General features: G+C 38.0%; 2 protein-coding genes across 4 annotated transcripts in view; one reads left to right on the forward strand and one right to left on the reverse strand.

The window, feature by feature from the left end:
• Positions 1-16,169, reverse strand: part of Arl13b (ARF like GTPase 13B) — a 60,242-nt gene that overhangs the window by 21,085 nt on the left and 22,988 nt on the right. The window lies entirely within an intron of this gene.
• Positions 806-10,702, forward strand: Stx19 (syntaxin 19). Its single transcript, XM_006981613.3, has 2 exons — positions 806-943; positions 9,671-10,702. Exon 2 carries the CDS (start codon positions 9,681-9,683, stop codon positions 10,572-10,574), a length of 894 nt encoding a protein of 297 aa, XP_006981675.1. The 5' UTR covers positions 806-943; positions 9,671-9,680; the 3' UTR covers positions 10,575-10,702.

Raw genomic sequence — 16,169 nt, forward strand, 5'->3', positions numbered from 1 at the left:
TTTCTTTGGTAGGGGAGGGGGAGAGAGTAGATTTCAGGAAGTGGGAATTCAAAGACAATCTAAACTGTACTTCGAATGCAGCCATGTTCAGCCCATATCTCCAGTGGGCGTGGGAACACCAAAAGACTAAAGGTTTGGAAATCTGATACTATGCAAGGATTTTCATTCCTACGTTTCCCTGTAAGTATTTCTTGCTGGTAGAAATTCACTTTGAATTTCTATATTGACATAATAAACAGTAGTACTGGGTAACGTTATTCTACATTGAAAATTATAGAAACTTCCTCCAGAGTAAAAGTAACAGTATGGGAAGAAAGGTGAAGTGGAAAGTTCAAAGACACAAGTCCTCTCTGGCTAGTGTTCTTCTATTTCTCTATTTTGTGAGTTAAGCCCTGTGGGATTTCCAGGTAGAAGAGGATTCAATCATAAATGGAATCTAAAACACTGCACACTAGGCTTCATTCCATTCCTATTCATGGGTACTTTTAGGTTTTGAAATCTACAAAGAAACCTTTGTTTATCTACAACAGCATTTTTCGGAAGGAAGGCATTCCACAGGTAGTGCAGACTAGGTCCAGAGAATGTACTCAAACTCTGTGCAGACAGTTTAACAAGGACTTCCAGCTACCAAGGAGCTCCGGAGAACAGGCTTTTCCTTTAATCTAAGGAACAGGTGAGGAACAGGCAGAACCTGCTTCTCCAGGTGTGAAGTAAGCAATCCGCGCTTCTCATTTGATAGCAACAGCAAATGTACAACTTTATCTCCAACTTATTTGACTTCATTGTTTGGCTTTCAATTAACTGTATGAGAACCATAAAGCCAGCCTGTGGCTTAGAAGTGATTTAAGCGTTTGATCGAGCATTACACTCCATGGCACTCGGATTTTTTCCCAGACTAAGCACTCTAACACCACGGGTGAGAAAACAAGAACAAGACAGTAAGGTAAGCGAATTAGTGTGTGTGTGTGTGTGTGTGTGTGTGTGTGTGTGTGTGCTATTTAAAGTGAAATAGCCAGACACTGAAGAATGGCTCAGCAGGTCCTCCAGTGACTTTTCTGTTTAGATTTGCACAGAGCTGCAAGCAGCTGACCTGTCCTGGCTATGAGGATCAACCAGAGGACTGAGGTGGAGTTACCAACCTTAGATGAAACCATTACTTTAATTCTAATAAAACGACTTCTCATTTTAGAAACATTAGAAAAGCAGATCCTGTGAAAACAAATCTGAAATTCTTTCTTTATAGACATTAAATTAATAATGCTATGTTTATTTTAGACAGGATTTTCATAATACTGAACAGAACTTTATGCCCAAATTTGAAAGAAAAATATTAATTTCGTCATTCTTATTTCCCAGGATCTGCTAAAACTAATTTGCAGAAATTTTAAAATGGTTTTGTTGGAAAAGGACTACTATAAAATATCAAAGCACTCAAGCATTTTAATGTTGTAGATAGTATGTTGAAAATACTCAAAAATTTATCATAGTTTTTTCAAGCTATTAGATCAACTTAATAGTTAAATCGGCACCATTTAAATTTAACATATTTCCTGAGTTATAATTGTTCCTATATCTGAATTTAATAAATACTCATTTCAAATCAACATAATGACTTTTATAAGTATTTTTAAAGGTGATACGAAGTTGGCCATGTAACATGCAATGCAATCTCTCTTCAAGGCTACCCACTTTGAAATTTAGTATGAAAACTACTTCATATCTATTCAACTTATCTGAATCAGATAAGCAAAAGTAAAAACAACAACCCTTAATAAAGTTATGATATTACTAATTAGTTCAACAAGACAACTAACACTTCTACATCAACTCCAAAGAAAGAATACTGAAAGAATACATTACTGAAAATGTCAGCTAATTCAAGCTTAGAAAATATATATAGTAAGATCCCCAGTTTTAACCTTGAGCTAGAAAATGCTGAAGGTTGCCTTCATATACAAGAAAATGTATTTCTCGAATATTTATTAATCAACATAGTAACTACAGAGAGTTTACTTTAAAAAATCCACAAGCATATTAAACATGTATCCCAACTTAATTTTATTATTATTTTTCGTTAATTTTTTGTTTTGTTTTGTTTTCAAGATAGGGTTTCATTGTATAGCCCTAGCTGTCTTGGAACTCTGTAGACCAGGTTGGCTTTGAAATCACAGAGATACACCTGCTTCTGCCCACCAGTATTAAGATTAAAGGTGTTCACCACCACTGTCCTATGGTATATTTCTAACACTGTCTCACTGTATATTTCTAAAAGTAATGCACATTCACATTTGTATCTAGGAATTGAATTCTCTGTAACAGGGTGGAGAAAGTTTTCTTTGAGTCACTCCTCTTTACTTTCCTCTTTCCCACAAGAAATTATTACAAGTTATTACCACATGTATCAACTACCATCATATTTTTCTTTTCTATAATACCATGTTTAAACTCAGAGATATAGGCAACATTATGAGTGAAACTCAAACCACATAGCAAATTCAAAAACGCAGAGTAGAAAATTAAACATACTGATGATCTTATCTTCTACAGACATAATACTACTGCACGAAGAAACTGCATGGAATAATGATCTCATGAATTTCATCTAGCCTAAACAATTAAATTTCTTATGAGTTTCATATTTTATGATTACATGAACTGTATCCAAAATTTAAATTATAATATGCTTAGTTCTAATTTATGAAAGTAAAATTAAACTGAAAACAGTGTACATATAGTTATGAACACCAACTGCTAAAAAATACATACACACAGCATTTAAGTGGACCTGAGTCCTTTTAAGTGAGTTTCTACACAGTCATACAAAAATTGGAAGAAAATTATGAATATGATAACACTATTGTAAAGGTCATCACTTATGTCTTCATCAAGGTAGACAGCTGCTTTACAAATGGTTCCCTTTAGTTTGGAATATGGAGGGATGTCTTATATAAACTTAACTTTAAAAATATCAATTTGAAACTATATTTTTTTAAAATAGCAAAATCTAGCAGGTTCTAGAAATGAAGAGGGAACATAACCACAGTTATGAGCGGAAGTTAAACACAACTACGCTGGACTACTAGAAGAAAAGAGTCTGTCTTAGAGGCTGGGACTTAGGAAATAAATATTACAGGAAATAAAACTGAATTTCCTAGATGAACTAGGGAAAATAGAACATAGTCTGTGTAGACACAGAAAAACCTATTTTAACTTATCCAGAATTACATTAGGAATAACAAAAATCTCAGAAAACTGAGATAACTATCTGTCTGTCTGACTACCTACCTATCTATATACATATACAAACACATTTGTTTCTGTATCTTTTCTGTGATACTGTAAATACAACTCAGAATATCATGCATTACTGAGCCAGCTTTCTAGCACTGAGAGAAGTTGCCAGACTCCGCGTCTGCATTTCCACTCCCTGACGACAATGGACAAATCTATGGCTCTAGTGGAAACAACCAAACAATCTCAGATTGAATCCATAACTTAGAAAAGCATCAGGGGAATTCCTGCATAATATAATACCTCAAGGGACACAAAAAAACACTTGTCCACCTTCAAGAGAGGAGCTAGAAGTTAATGGCCACCGGAAAGAAAAGAATTTACTACCAAGAAAGATAGCATAATAATATAAAGAAACTTTAACATAAATATGTTAGATATTCCAAAGAAATAAACTGGCAATATCTTATTCATCAGAAATGATGCATACAATATATACATTATAGCTAACTATATAAATTACACATCATCTAATTTATATGCATGCCCTGGTATTCAGCAGCAAAAAGAAACCTAATTCAATGTTTGCATTTTCACATCAATAACAGCGATGTAAAGAAAGAAATGTTCTAATATTTACTTGTGTTTTCTGTGTACACTTGGCATATGAATAAGTGTACATGCGTGCATTTGCACACCCCTCTGCACCTATTAAAACTACACTTCAGGAAAAAGCTTGTCTATGGCCCCAATAATTGCTGCAACTTTTATAAAGATGAAAGAAAGGGTCATCCCATCCTAAACATGTGAGAGGAGGTGTTGTAATGCCTGTGAGAGACTCAGGGCTTGACTAGATATGGAGATGGCCACTGCCAGAAAAGTGGAAATGAGGTCTCCAAGTAACCAAGATGGAGACCAGAATGCTTGTGAACACACAGACATGAATGTGAACAATAACCATTCCAAACTTTAACTAAAGGCTTGAGAATAGTCACTGCACTGCCATATCTTGTTGGGCAAACAGAATGTTAGATTTATTCACAAATGAAATTTAACTTTTACAAAAAATTACAAGTTAAATTTATTACAAAGCTAATAATATCTCCACTGTAACTCTTAATTTAGAATTAAGGATTTAGACTCTAAAATTTGCATTAAGGATTATATTGATTGTAATTAACTATAATTAATTATAAGCTATAATTACCTATAATATGTGACATAACTTGTTTAGTATAATTAAAACAGGGGAAATTGCTGGGTGAGTGATGCATATCTGTAACCTCAGAGCTTGGAAGGAAGAAACAAAGGATTATGAGTTCAAGGCTAGCCTGGATGAAAAGCAAGACCTGTCTCCAGAGCCCAACGGCCAGTGCTGGTGAGATGGCTCGGCAAGTGATGTTGTCTGCTGCCAAACCTCATGACCTGAGTTCAGTTCCTAGTAATCCGCATGGTGGAAGGAAGGAACTAACTCCCAACTCCAGAAGTTATCCTCTGACCTCCATACAAGGGCTATTACACATACACACACACACACACACACACACACACACACACACACACACACACACAAGCATACACATATGCACAACACTACAGCACTAATTATATAATAAAAGGAGGAAAACTATAAAAAAGAGATATAAAATATTTAACATAAAATTGTTTGCTCTAATATTGAAATCTTTCCTGATCAAAATTATTGCTTTCATTTTAATAAAGGACATAAACAATAATAGTCTGAATATTGCTCAGTACATTCATTCTGTTTTGTTTCCTAGACCCATGGAAAAGGGGTAAGAAATATTTCTAGAAGATATACATGATACACAGATCCATAATTACATTTCTAGCATAATATCCCATCTTCTATTCCTCTGTGACGAATTTTCATTTCACAAGTTTTCTACATTTAATGTCAAATTTTATTACTGTTGTTCACTCTGAGCTGTGAAACTCACTGCTTTGGTAATTTCAAATGCAACAGTCTTCATCAGAAGGTGGAGAAGTTTCTCCTTGCAAGGTATGTAGGAAACAAAACAAAGAAGGTGACAGGCGAGAAGAATCCTTTTCCGGCTTAGAAAATCCTTATTTTGAATTTGGATTTAACGTTACAACGTCACATCTGTGTGTGTGTGTGTGTGGGGGGGGGGATCTACAAACTACTGTGGCTAAAATATTTAAAATAGTTGAAGTAAATAGAACACTTCAAATGTCCTATAGTCAGCAGAAGCTTGCAACACAAGAGTTCAGTAATAAAATTACAAAGCAAGTATTGAAGCAAACAGCTAACATGCAAAAGAACTTTCTATGTTAAAAAGGCTTCCTCCCTTGTGAGGCAGAGTCTTTCCTCCACACTCAACCATTCCAATGACTTGTATTTAGAACTTGCTGTGTGCCTAGATAATCTTTCCCTTCAACATGCTGGCTTTTCCTCTAAGAGAAACCAAAGGGGGTTCTCAGGCACAGTAGTAGACTTTAACTGGACTCTGTCTTGAGAAAAGGTGAGGGTAAGAGGATTCGAAAGAAGAAACAGCACTCGGGAGACTATGATAGTAATCCAAATAAAATAGTAATGCCTTGGACCAGACTGGAAGAGGTGGCTGGCTCCAAACATACTAAGGAAGAAAGGCTAATGCATTTTATTAGTTGTCTGGAAATGAGCTAAGATATAAAATGTTGAAAAGAAATAATCAACAATGACTTGAGCTTTTGAATCTGAGTCACTGAAAGAACAGAGTTGCCACTGTCTAAGCTAGAACAATCTAGGCATTGAGATAGTGCAGAGTCATTTGAGATGTGCACATCCAAATGGGACTCAGCAATCAGACAAGTGTCTAAGAATAATCTAGATTGAGATCCAACTTGGAATCAACAGTATTTAATACCATTATTAAAACTAATGATGGCTAATCTTCACCTTATAAGCATCCCAATATTCAGAGATGGGGAGAGAAGCCAGGAGCCTGAGAGAGGGTGGGAAAGAAAGAACAAAGGATCAAAGGTCAAACATTTTTTGGGACAGTGTCTCAAAAAATAATTCTGTCGTGTGTGTCTGATCAGTTTAAAAAAAATCATCAAGCCATATTGCTTCTAAATCCTAAAACATTTCCCACTGATTTCCATGTATCCTATCTCTGTTTTATTATTCAGCTCTCTCATGAACCGTTTTGCTGTCCTGGGAAACAATTCTATATAAAACAAGTAAAAAAAAAAAATATTGGAAAACAAAACTCATGCCAATGCCACATTTGCTTTTCATGTGTCTTCTACTGCGTCTGTGGAAAACTCACATTCTTTACCCTGCATACAAGTCAACTACGATCTGTTTCCTAGCTACCTTTCTGATTTCTCTCGTCTATGTTAATTTTCCTTCTCTTAATTTCTATCTACACAGGCATTAATTTTGTTCTTAAAGTACAATAGCCTCGGGCTGGAGAGATGGTTCAGCAGTTAAGACAATGCTCCATCCCTGCAGAGAATGTGCGCTCCATTCCCAGCTCCTATAGCAGGTGGCTCACAGCCACCTTTAGCTCCAGCTCCAGAGCATCCAACACCTCTGGTCTTGACAGACATCGATACTCATGTGCGAGTATCCATTCAGAAACACACACACACACACACACACACACACACACACACACACGTACACATAATTAGAGAGAAAAAATCTTCTTTCTAAGTACATTATTCTTACTCACTGGTTTGGTATTCTATCTCCTATATAGAGCCTATACTCTCTTGCCTCTTCACCTGAATGACTTCTGAAGATTTTGGACTCACAACCCAAGTATTTCCTTATAGAGGTCTTGTGTAGCAGGATTTTGGGACCAACTCCCAATTCATGGCATAGAGACTTATTAGTTATCTTATGCTCAGTCTTATCTTACACTTCTCTGACTAGCTCTTATAACTCAAATTAATCTGTTTCTTTTCATCTACATTTTGCCTCAGGGCTTTTTACCTTTCTTTCATTCTGTATGTCCTACTCCGTGTCTGGCTGCCTGGCCCTGGGTGTCTCTCTCTTTCTTCCTCATTCTCTTTTCTCTTCTCTCTGGAACCTAGATTCTTCCTCCTACTTATTCTCTCTGTCTGCCAACCCCTATCCCTCTTCTGCTTAGCTATTGGCCATTCAGCTTTTTATTAGACCAATCAGGTGCCTTAGGCAGGCAAGGTAAAACAGCAACACATCTTTACAGAATTAAACAAATGCAACCAAACAAATGCAACACACCTTTACATAGTTACAGTAACATTCCACAACAGCCTTGCCTGGTTATCTGTTAAGACATAAGATGATTTTATGTATCTCTTTAATCTAACTTCATAAACTAGTTTATCTCATGATAGTTCTACATGTTTACAAAGTCTTCTTTATACTGCATTAACACTCCCCCCATAAAAGTCCTACTCAATGATCTTTAGAATGATGCTATGTCTAACCATGTTATATAGACAGGTTTTCACATTTTAGAAAATAATTGTAAAAGAGATCTCTTACATAGGGCAACTATTTAAATTTATTTCAATGATTCCACTTCCTCTGGTTTTCTAGTCTTCCCCTTCTATGTTCCTTTGGGAATTTCTAATTTATGAGTTTCCATCACAAAGCATCCCACCCTCAGTGTACCATGATAGCATAATTTAAGTGGCACAAGTATTTCTTAGTCTATTGTACTGGTACTCACTATTCTGGTGACTCTGGTTAAAAGCATGTATTGAAGTCAATATTTGTCATAGATAACAGCTGTGAAACAAAGTCTTCTACTTTATAGATGTGAAGAAGTTTCCTAAAGGACTTGATATTTCACATTCTTTCCCATTAAATATTTCTTTCTTTTACTTTACATTTAGTATATGCTTGATGTTACTTTAATCTCTGAATCTCAATACAACTTCAGGAGACTAAAAGATGATTCCACACTAAGCACCATGAATATATCTGATAACAATATGTGTGTGTGAGAAGATTCAACCATTAATTAAAATAAACTGTATAAATATGCCCAACATTGAGTCTCATAGTAGCACACCCTACAGAGCTTTCTCTATTCAATATTTAAAAAATGTCTAGAGATCAATGAGCTGTTCATATTCTCCACTCAGCCTTTTCAAAACTATGAAAGGCATTAAGTGTCTTTCTATACTCAAGAATTGAGAAAAAAGTGGTTTATTAACAATAATAGCTTTTATTTATTTTACTATATATACGTGTACTAGCATTACCTTATTATATATAATCATATGTAACTTATTTCCATTTAATTTGATGCTATGGACAAATAGGAGCACTAGGTGAAATTATAAATACTATCAGCATTCTCAGATAAGATTATACATAAACATGTTCTCAAGTATCTAAAGATTATCAAGATATTAATTCCTATACATTTTGCCCTGGGAATTGAGATCCTTGGAAACAGCTGACAAGAATGAGAAGTCATCATAATCAACTCAATATTTTTCATATGTGCAATAGATAAGAAAACAAGGCTATATAAAATATGCTAATTCAAAGACCTCATTATATGTATATATATTGTTTAAAATCCACATAGAATTTATTCTGTCATTATGTTAGTTTTAATTAAATTATATATATTCAGTAAAATGAATATCTATTTAAAGATTTTTATGTGTATGAATGTTTTGCCTGAATGTATGTATGTGTATCACATGCGTACTACCTGGTCCCCACAGAAATGAGAAAAGGGTATCGAATCCCCTGAAACTGGAGTTAAAAACATGTGTTGTTGAACTGCCATGTAGGTGCTAGGAGAGGAGCCTTGGTCCTGTACAAGAGCAGCATGTACTCCCAACTGCTGAACCATCTTTCCCGTCCCAGAAAAATGTCTATTTTGAACATGACATAGACTAAATTCCTGGGGAAAGGCATCTTTAGTAATGGTATTTTAGGAGGCTAAAGGCCAATCCTAAAAGTTCAAGTACAGTCAAAGCACCTTCTGTGATAGAAAGTCATGTTGTGGACAGTATAAGGACACGGATGAACTTATGGGAGGGCAATTGTATCCTCCCCATCACTTCCTCAGTGACTATACTCAAATAAATGCGATGTACAGCAGGGGTAACCATCCAAAGTAATTCCTAAATTATCTCACATTACTTTCTCTATTTTGGCAATCTTTATGAGGAAATTATTTTTGATTCTCTTTCTTTTCTTTTTTAGTTAAGCTGTTACTATATAGCTTAGGTTGGCCTCAAATTCCATCTATAGCTTAGGACAGCCTAGAATTTGCCTCAGTTTCCCTAGAGGGATTATAGGCAAGAGCCATCATGCCATGTTGATCCTCAATTTTTAAAACTTCCTGTTAGAAAACTAGAATTTTTGCTAAGAGACACAGAGCTATCTCAGTGCAACTGCTAACAGGGAAAATAGCAACTTCTTCTTTGTTAAAGTTTCATTATTTTTATTTCTTAGGAGGAAAGGAATGATGAAAGACCGTCTTCAAGAATTAAAACAGAAAACCAAGGAAATCGAACTCGAACTCTCTCGGGACAGTCAGGTGTTTGGAGAAGCAGAGGAACAAGGTGTGCTTGTCCAGCAAGCTGTTATTTATGAGCGAGAACCTGTAGCTGAGAGACACCTACATGAGATCCAAAAACTGCAAGAGACTATCAACAGCTTTGCTGATGAGGTTCAAAAGTTTGGACAACAACAGAAAAGTCTGGTGGCTTCCATGAGACGGTTTAGCCTACTTAAACGGGACTCTACCATTGCAAAGGAGATCAAATCCCAAGCAGAACACATTAACAGAGCGCTGGGTGATTTAGTCAAAGAAGTAAAAAAGTCAGAGGTTGAAAATGGTCCATCATCGGTGGTCACAAGGATACTTAAGTCTCAGTATGGCGCGATGTTCCGCCACTTTCAGCAAACCATGTTTCTATACAACGACACAATAGCTTCCAAGCAAGAGAAGTGCAAGACATTTATCGTCCGTCAGCTGGAAGTGGCTGGAAAAGAAGTGTCTGAAGAAGAAGTGAACGACATGCTTCATCAGGGAAAATGGGAAGTGTTTAACGAAAGCTTACTCACAGAAACCAGTATCACTAAAGCCCAGCTCTCGGAGATTGAACAGAGACACAAGGAGCTTGTGAATCTGGAGAACCAAGTGAAGGACCTCAGGGACCTGTTCATGCAGATCTCTCTTCTGGTAGAAGAACAAGGAGAGAGCATCAACAGCATTGAGGTCATGGTGACCAGCACAAAAGAGTATGTTATCAATACCAAAGAGAAGTTCGGACTCGCTGTAAAATACAAGCGAAGGCACCCCTGCAGGGCCCTGTGCTGCTGCTGCTGCTGCCCCTGCGGCGGCTCCAAATAGAGACGCTATTTTAGAAACGCCTCAGGGCTTGGGGGGAAGGTTTCCACATTTCACAGCCTCGTTTTGGTTGTCTTCATTTCATGAGTCCAGGTACGGGCATTCTATCACGGCTAACTGGTCATTTTCCCCTTGACCATTGACCCACTAACATTACAGAACTGCTGAAGCCGGGGACAGAAACAAGCATTTACTTAACATCTCCAGGTTAACTATAAAAAATGAAAGGCCTTATGTTTCTGGAAAAATATTGAGTGCTACTGTGCATTTATATGCTCTTAAGATGAATATTCAACTAAGTGATAACTATTAATCTGGCTTGAGAATATTTTGGTAATTAAGAGTTGTATAAAACAAGACCTCAAAACATGTCACAGTGCACCAAAATGAAACTAAATGCCTATAAAGCCTCTATCCTCAGCCGGGCGGTGGTGGCGCACGCCTTTAATCCCAGCACTTGGGAGGCAGAGGCAGGTGGATCTCTGTGAGTTCGAGGCCAACCTGGACTACCAAGTGAGTTCCAGGAAAGGCGCAAAGCTACATAGAGAAACCCTGTCTCGAAAAAGCAAAAAAAAAAAAAAAAAAAAAGCCTCTATCCTCAGAGAGTTGAATAAACCTGGTGATCATTAGGTCCCGGGGAAACTCAATCATCAACTTGATGAAAAACCTACCTGGTGACAGTCAAGCATAAGACCTATGGTGTGGTAAGGCTGTTCCTGTGAACTTGGAAATGGACAAAAAGCTGAATTACATACAGACCGGAGGGCTTGACAAAGTCTAAGTAAAGGCAATCGTGTTCTTGAACACGTGACATCACTTTATGATAAAGCAAGCACTAAAGAACAAAAAGTATCAATTAATGGAGAGGCATTCCTAAGCACTCTTCAGCTTCGGGATGGTCCTCCTGACATGACAGCCTCCGGAGTGCTTGGATGACACAGGGATGTAGCACTGAGCCCGTTCGGCTCTTTTTCTTTAAACATCTTTTACTTCACTATCTGTTTTTGCCCACTGTGGCCCAGCTGTACTGTCCTCTTTCTGTAATGGAGCAGGAGTTTCTATAATCTTTGTTTCGTATGCCTGAAATAAACCTGTCTATTATCACCAATTTCATGTTTACTTGAATGTCACCGTTGGTGGGTGGGTGGGTGGTAGACACCATAAAGATATTTAGTCTTCCTATACTCAAGAATATGATGCTTCTTCATTAATTTATATCTTTTTTAATATTGGTAAACTCTTACCATTTCCTACATATTTTCGAAAGCAACATGGTCATCTTTGTGGTAGTTTTGTTTCTATTGCTATTATGGAGTAATATTTCTCTCCAGTAAATATTTGCCACGGTTGTCATTCGAAGAAAATAAACAATTGCCTTTGAGAAAGTCCTTCCCTGATGACTCAGCCTAGCAAGGCCATCCTGAAGACCTGTGGCACCTCATCACCCTTCCTTTAAGTGTCTGCTCAAACTGAACAGCCTCTTATAAACCTCTGTTACCACCTTCTGTGTTAGCATGTGAATTTCCAATTGATTTCCTGTGCGAGTCCAACCAATATCCAGAGTCTGTAAGAGTGCTCTGTCCTACCACCGAATTTACTCCACTGTCTCTTTTCATTTGAATGCTGTCTCCCCTCCTTCCAGGATGGAAGGCTGTGTTTCTGCTCCAGCCCAAGGCCTCTTCATTTGTGCCCCAGATGCCAACCCTTGCTACTGCAGAGTTTTCCTTCTCTGCAATGTCAGGAGGGAATGCTCCTCTGGGTCACTGCCTTGGGCACAGTGCTCTGCGTTCCTTGTATTAGGTATCCTAAAGTCCCTTCACCCCAAATCTCTTCAGGACTGACTCCTCACCATAGGGTTCTCTATGTGTTTAAACTGTTGGCCAGAGTGGTGGGAATTCGTGTGTGACAATTTCTATTTCCTGAAAGACCCCTAAGACAAAATTATCAACTGAGAAGAGCAGAGTTAAGGGAGCAAGAGGATGAATGAAACAATCAGGTCAGACGGAAGAATGCAACACCCTGAAAAGTGGCAGGAGATAACCAGGAGGCATCCAGGGCCCATCTGAGATGTACTGGGATAACCTGAATGTGATCTCAGCCAGGACACCTAGCAACACTCGGCACCTTGAATGCTGGCAGAGAACATGAGGATCCTTGTCTGCTTAGGGTGGTGGCTCTTCCACACCTTTACAATGCATGGAATATGTGCTGAGGGAGTTGGGGAACTTGAAAGGATTCAATTGTCATGTTGCATCATATTATAAGTACTATGAAATAATTTTAGTTTAAAAATATACATTGAATTGCTTTCTACTGTGTCAGTTACCAAGCATCACCCTGGAAAGGATGTTTCATATGTCCTAGCTTAAAATGCTTAAAGGAGCATTCTAAAACAGATTCCTGTAAAACTCAACAGCTGCCGGGCGGTGGTGGCGCACGCCTTTAATCCCAGCACTCGGGAGGCAGAGGCAGGCGGATCTCTGTGAGTTCGAGGCCAGCCTGGGCTACCAAGTGAGTTCCAGGAAAGGCGCAAAGCTATACAGAGAAACCCTGTCTCGAAAAACCAAAAAAAAAAAAAAAAAAAAAAAAAAAAAAAACTCAACAGCTGACTGGATAATTCCAGCTATTACCTCCACTGTTCCTTTTAAATTTTTTATCTAGAGTTTTAAGCACACTCGGTTATAGCTTTTCTTAAATTATTTATCACGAAAACTAAGACTATTAAGTACTGTTTAATATGCATTAGTTCAATTATGCCCAGATGGATTTGTAAAAAGTTCTTTCTGCTAGTATTTTATCATGCTTTTAAAGTAAGAATTAAGCACAGATGTATTGCAAAGCAGTGAATAATATTCAATTTCACTGCTACATTCTTTTTATCATATTAATATGAATTATACATATCAATGGGTTCAACCTGACATTTCCACATGTGCATTGTTGTGCTTGATCATATCGACCTTCTTGTGTCTCTCAAACCCTTCTCTGGTAGTTGCTTTCTATTCTCAGGTTGCTCCCTACACACACTTAGATTCCAAATTCTATATATAAGAGGAAAAAAATGTGACACTTGTCTTCCTGTCTCTGGATAAGTTTGCTTAACTTGGTGACACCTTCTTGCTTCCATTTGCTTACAAATGACTTGATTTTGTTCCTCTATGCTGCATCTGCATCTGTGTTGATCTGCACCTTGGTTTATGCCATACCATGGCTATGATAAATGATATCTTATGGCTATGTCTTCAATTGCTCAGTATTATCCTAACCTAAGCAACAACCACAACATATTTAATCAGTTGTTAACTATTCTGTATATTTTATTTCCACACTTAATACAAAGCATAAGCACCAATTTTTTTCTTAATATAACTATCTGAAAGAGAAAACTAATTCTTGAAAGAGTTGATGGAACAATATTAGGAATCTGCTGGAAACAGAAGACAAAAATAACATTTAAATAAAAAAGAACAATTAACTATTTTGGGGCGCATGTTAACACCACTAAATTGGTGTAAGTGGTTTGAATTCATGTAACACTTTGAAGCACTGTGTCATCAACAATAATATAAAAATCCATTTACAGAACAGTAGGAACACTTTGCAGGCCATGCTTTCATAATTCACAGGCTGGCACAGGCATGCAGATCCTCATTCACAAGGAGAGCCATAGAGGCTCAGCCAGAATCAGTCACTTTCGGGACTGTGTGGTGTTTGCATACCTGTAATCCCTATCTGGGGCTGGAAGGTTGCTGGGAGTTCCAAGTCAGCCTGGGCTACAGCATGAGACCTTGTCTCAAGGAAACAAAGAAAGGAAGAGGAAGAAGAGAGACAAAGGGAGGGGAGAGGCAAGGAGGAAAGGAAAGGGCACCTCTTGAGGCCTGTCTGCTTCCAAAGGTCTCACCCTCAAAATCCTGGAGGTCTGGGATGAAAATGGTGAAGCAGGAGGTCCTTGGCAACGTGCTGATGCCCACCTAGCAACACTGTCAAGTATATGTTCTTTGTTAGTTTTAGAGAATGTGATAGGGAAAGAAGAGTGCAGCACAGGGGTGAAGGAGGCTGGAGCGCAAGCCCAGTGCAGGCAGCCTCAGCAGGCTCCAGGAGCAGCAAGGCTTCCCACAGTGGCCCCTTTAACGCCAGTGAGCTGGGGACCCAAGAGCATGAAGTCAAGGCAGTCACACCCACGTTTAAGAAATCCTGGTGATACGACTCGAGTGTCTCGAGGGTCTCGAGCTCAGTAAAGACTTGTCCCTCTAGGAAAAGATATGCCACTGTTCCAATAGCTAAACCGGACTAACACAAGTAGAATTCCTATTATCCTGAAAAGAGATTTTAGCTGGTGGCTTAAGAGACATTCTGGATGAAAGTCCAACTAAACTGGACTCCAAAAAGGTGACAGGCAGAGTGACTTATTTTCTCTTTAAAGACAGGGGTAAGTCTACCAATGGCACCCGTCTTCTTAGGACATTGCTACTAACTGGGGCTGAGGAAAATTTCAATATATTTAGTTATGGAATTAAACTTCCAGTTCAATTTATTTCATAGGAAATCAAATGGTGCCTTGCATAATTAATTTGAAGTACAGCAGGTACTCAGTATATTTGTTGAATTAATATATGCACAGATGCATAGATGCACAAGAGAAAAATGAAGAAAAGTAAATGGCTATTTAGTTAAAAAGACATGAACTACTCATTTATGACAAACAGTGACTAACATTTTAATATTACTTCAGAAACCAGTGAGTCTCTGTTTAAATATTTTCAAAGACCAAGTTAGCCTGTAAGGCTCAACCAAGGTCACCTTTCATATATACTTCTATTAATATTTTACTTCGCATTCAATAAAAGTGAGACATGATTCTATAGAGGAAGTAACTTCTTTAATCAAACACTTAAAAGTTTAAAAACGTAAGCTTTACCAATAAATGATCCAATAAAGTTTCAACTTTTATAACCAAAGTTTCAAATAGTCTTGTTTAAAAATCCCCATTTGCTATGGAGACGCACAGGGAAGAAACTCCACTTGCATTACTCCTCTTATTAATCAACCATGACGGGTTGGTTTTTTTTTTATACCTTAATAATGAAGTACAGGAATGAGGGCAAAGCAAAGACAGACACGGGCAAATCCTCAGTAACTTCCCGCTGAGGAGCAATCTGAACTAAGACTTCTCCTTGGCCTTCTCTCACGTCACAGCGCCACCTGGCGCTCACTGTGCACAAATGCGAGGAAGACCAATGTCCCTTCTTCTACAAATGTTCCAGCTTAAGGACAAAATGCTGTAAGCATATGACTGAGACAATGAAGCTAGATCACATGTGCAATGGGGAAATATGAAAGCTCAGAGTGAGAAATTAAAGTGTCATTAGAGAGGGACCCATTTAAGGAAATTTCAAAAAATGCACTCCCGGGAAAAGAACAGCCGTGGGGGAGATAGCTCGGTCGGTTGGGAGAGGGCCTGCCTAGCTCGCACAAGGCTGTGGGTTTGCTCGATCAAGGGGGTTCACACCTGTAATCCCAGCACTGGGGAGGTGGAGGTGATGGATCTGAAATTTGAGGTCATCCTTAGCTACATAACAACCTCAAGAACAGCCTGAG

Source organism: Peromyscus maniculatus, chromosome 12 (genome assembly GCF_049852395.1).
Source record: "Peromyscus maniculatus bairdii isolate BWxNUB_F1_BW_parent chromosome 12, HU_Pman_BW_mat_3.1, whole genome shotgun sequence".
Classification (NCBI taxonomy): Eukaryota; Metazoa; Chordata; class Mammalia; order Rodentia; family Cricetidae; genus Peromyscus; species Peromyscus maniculatus.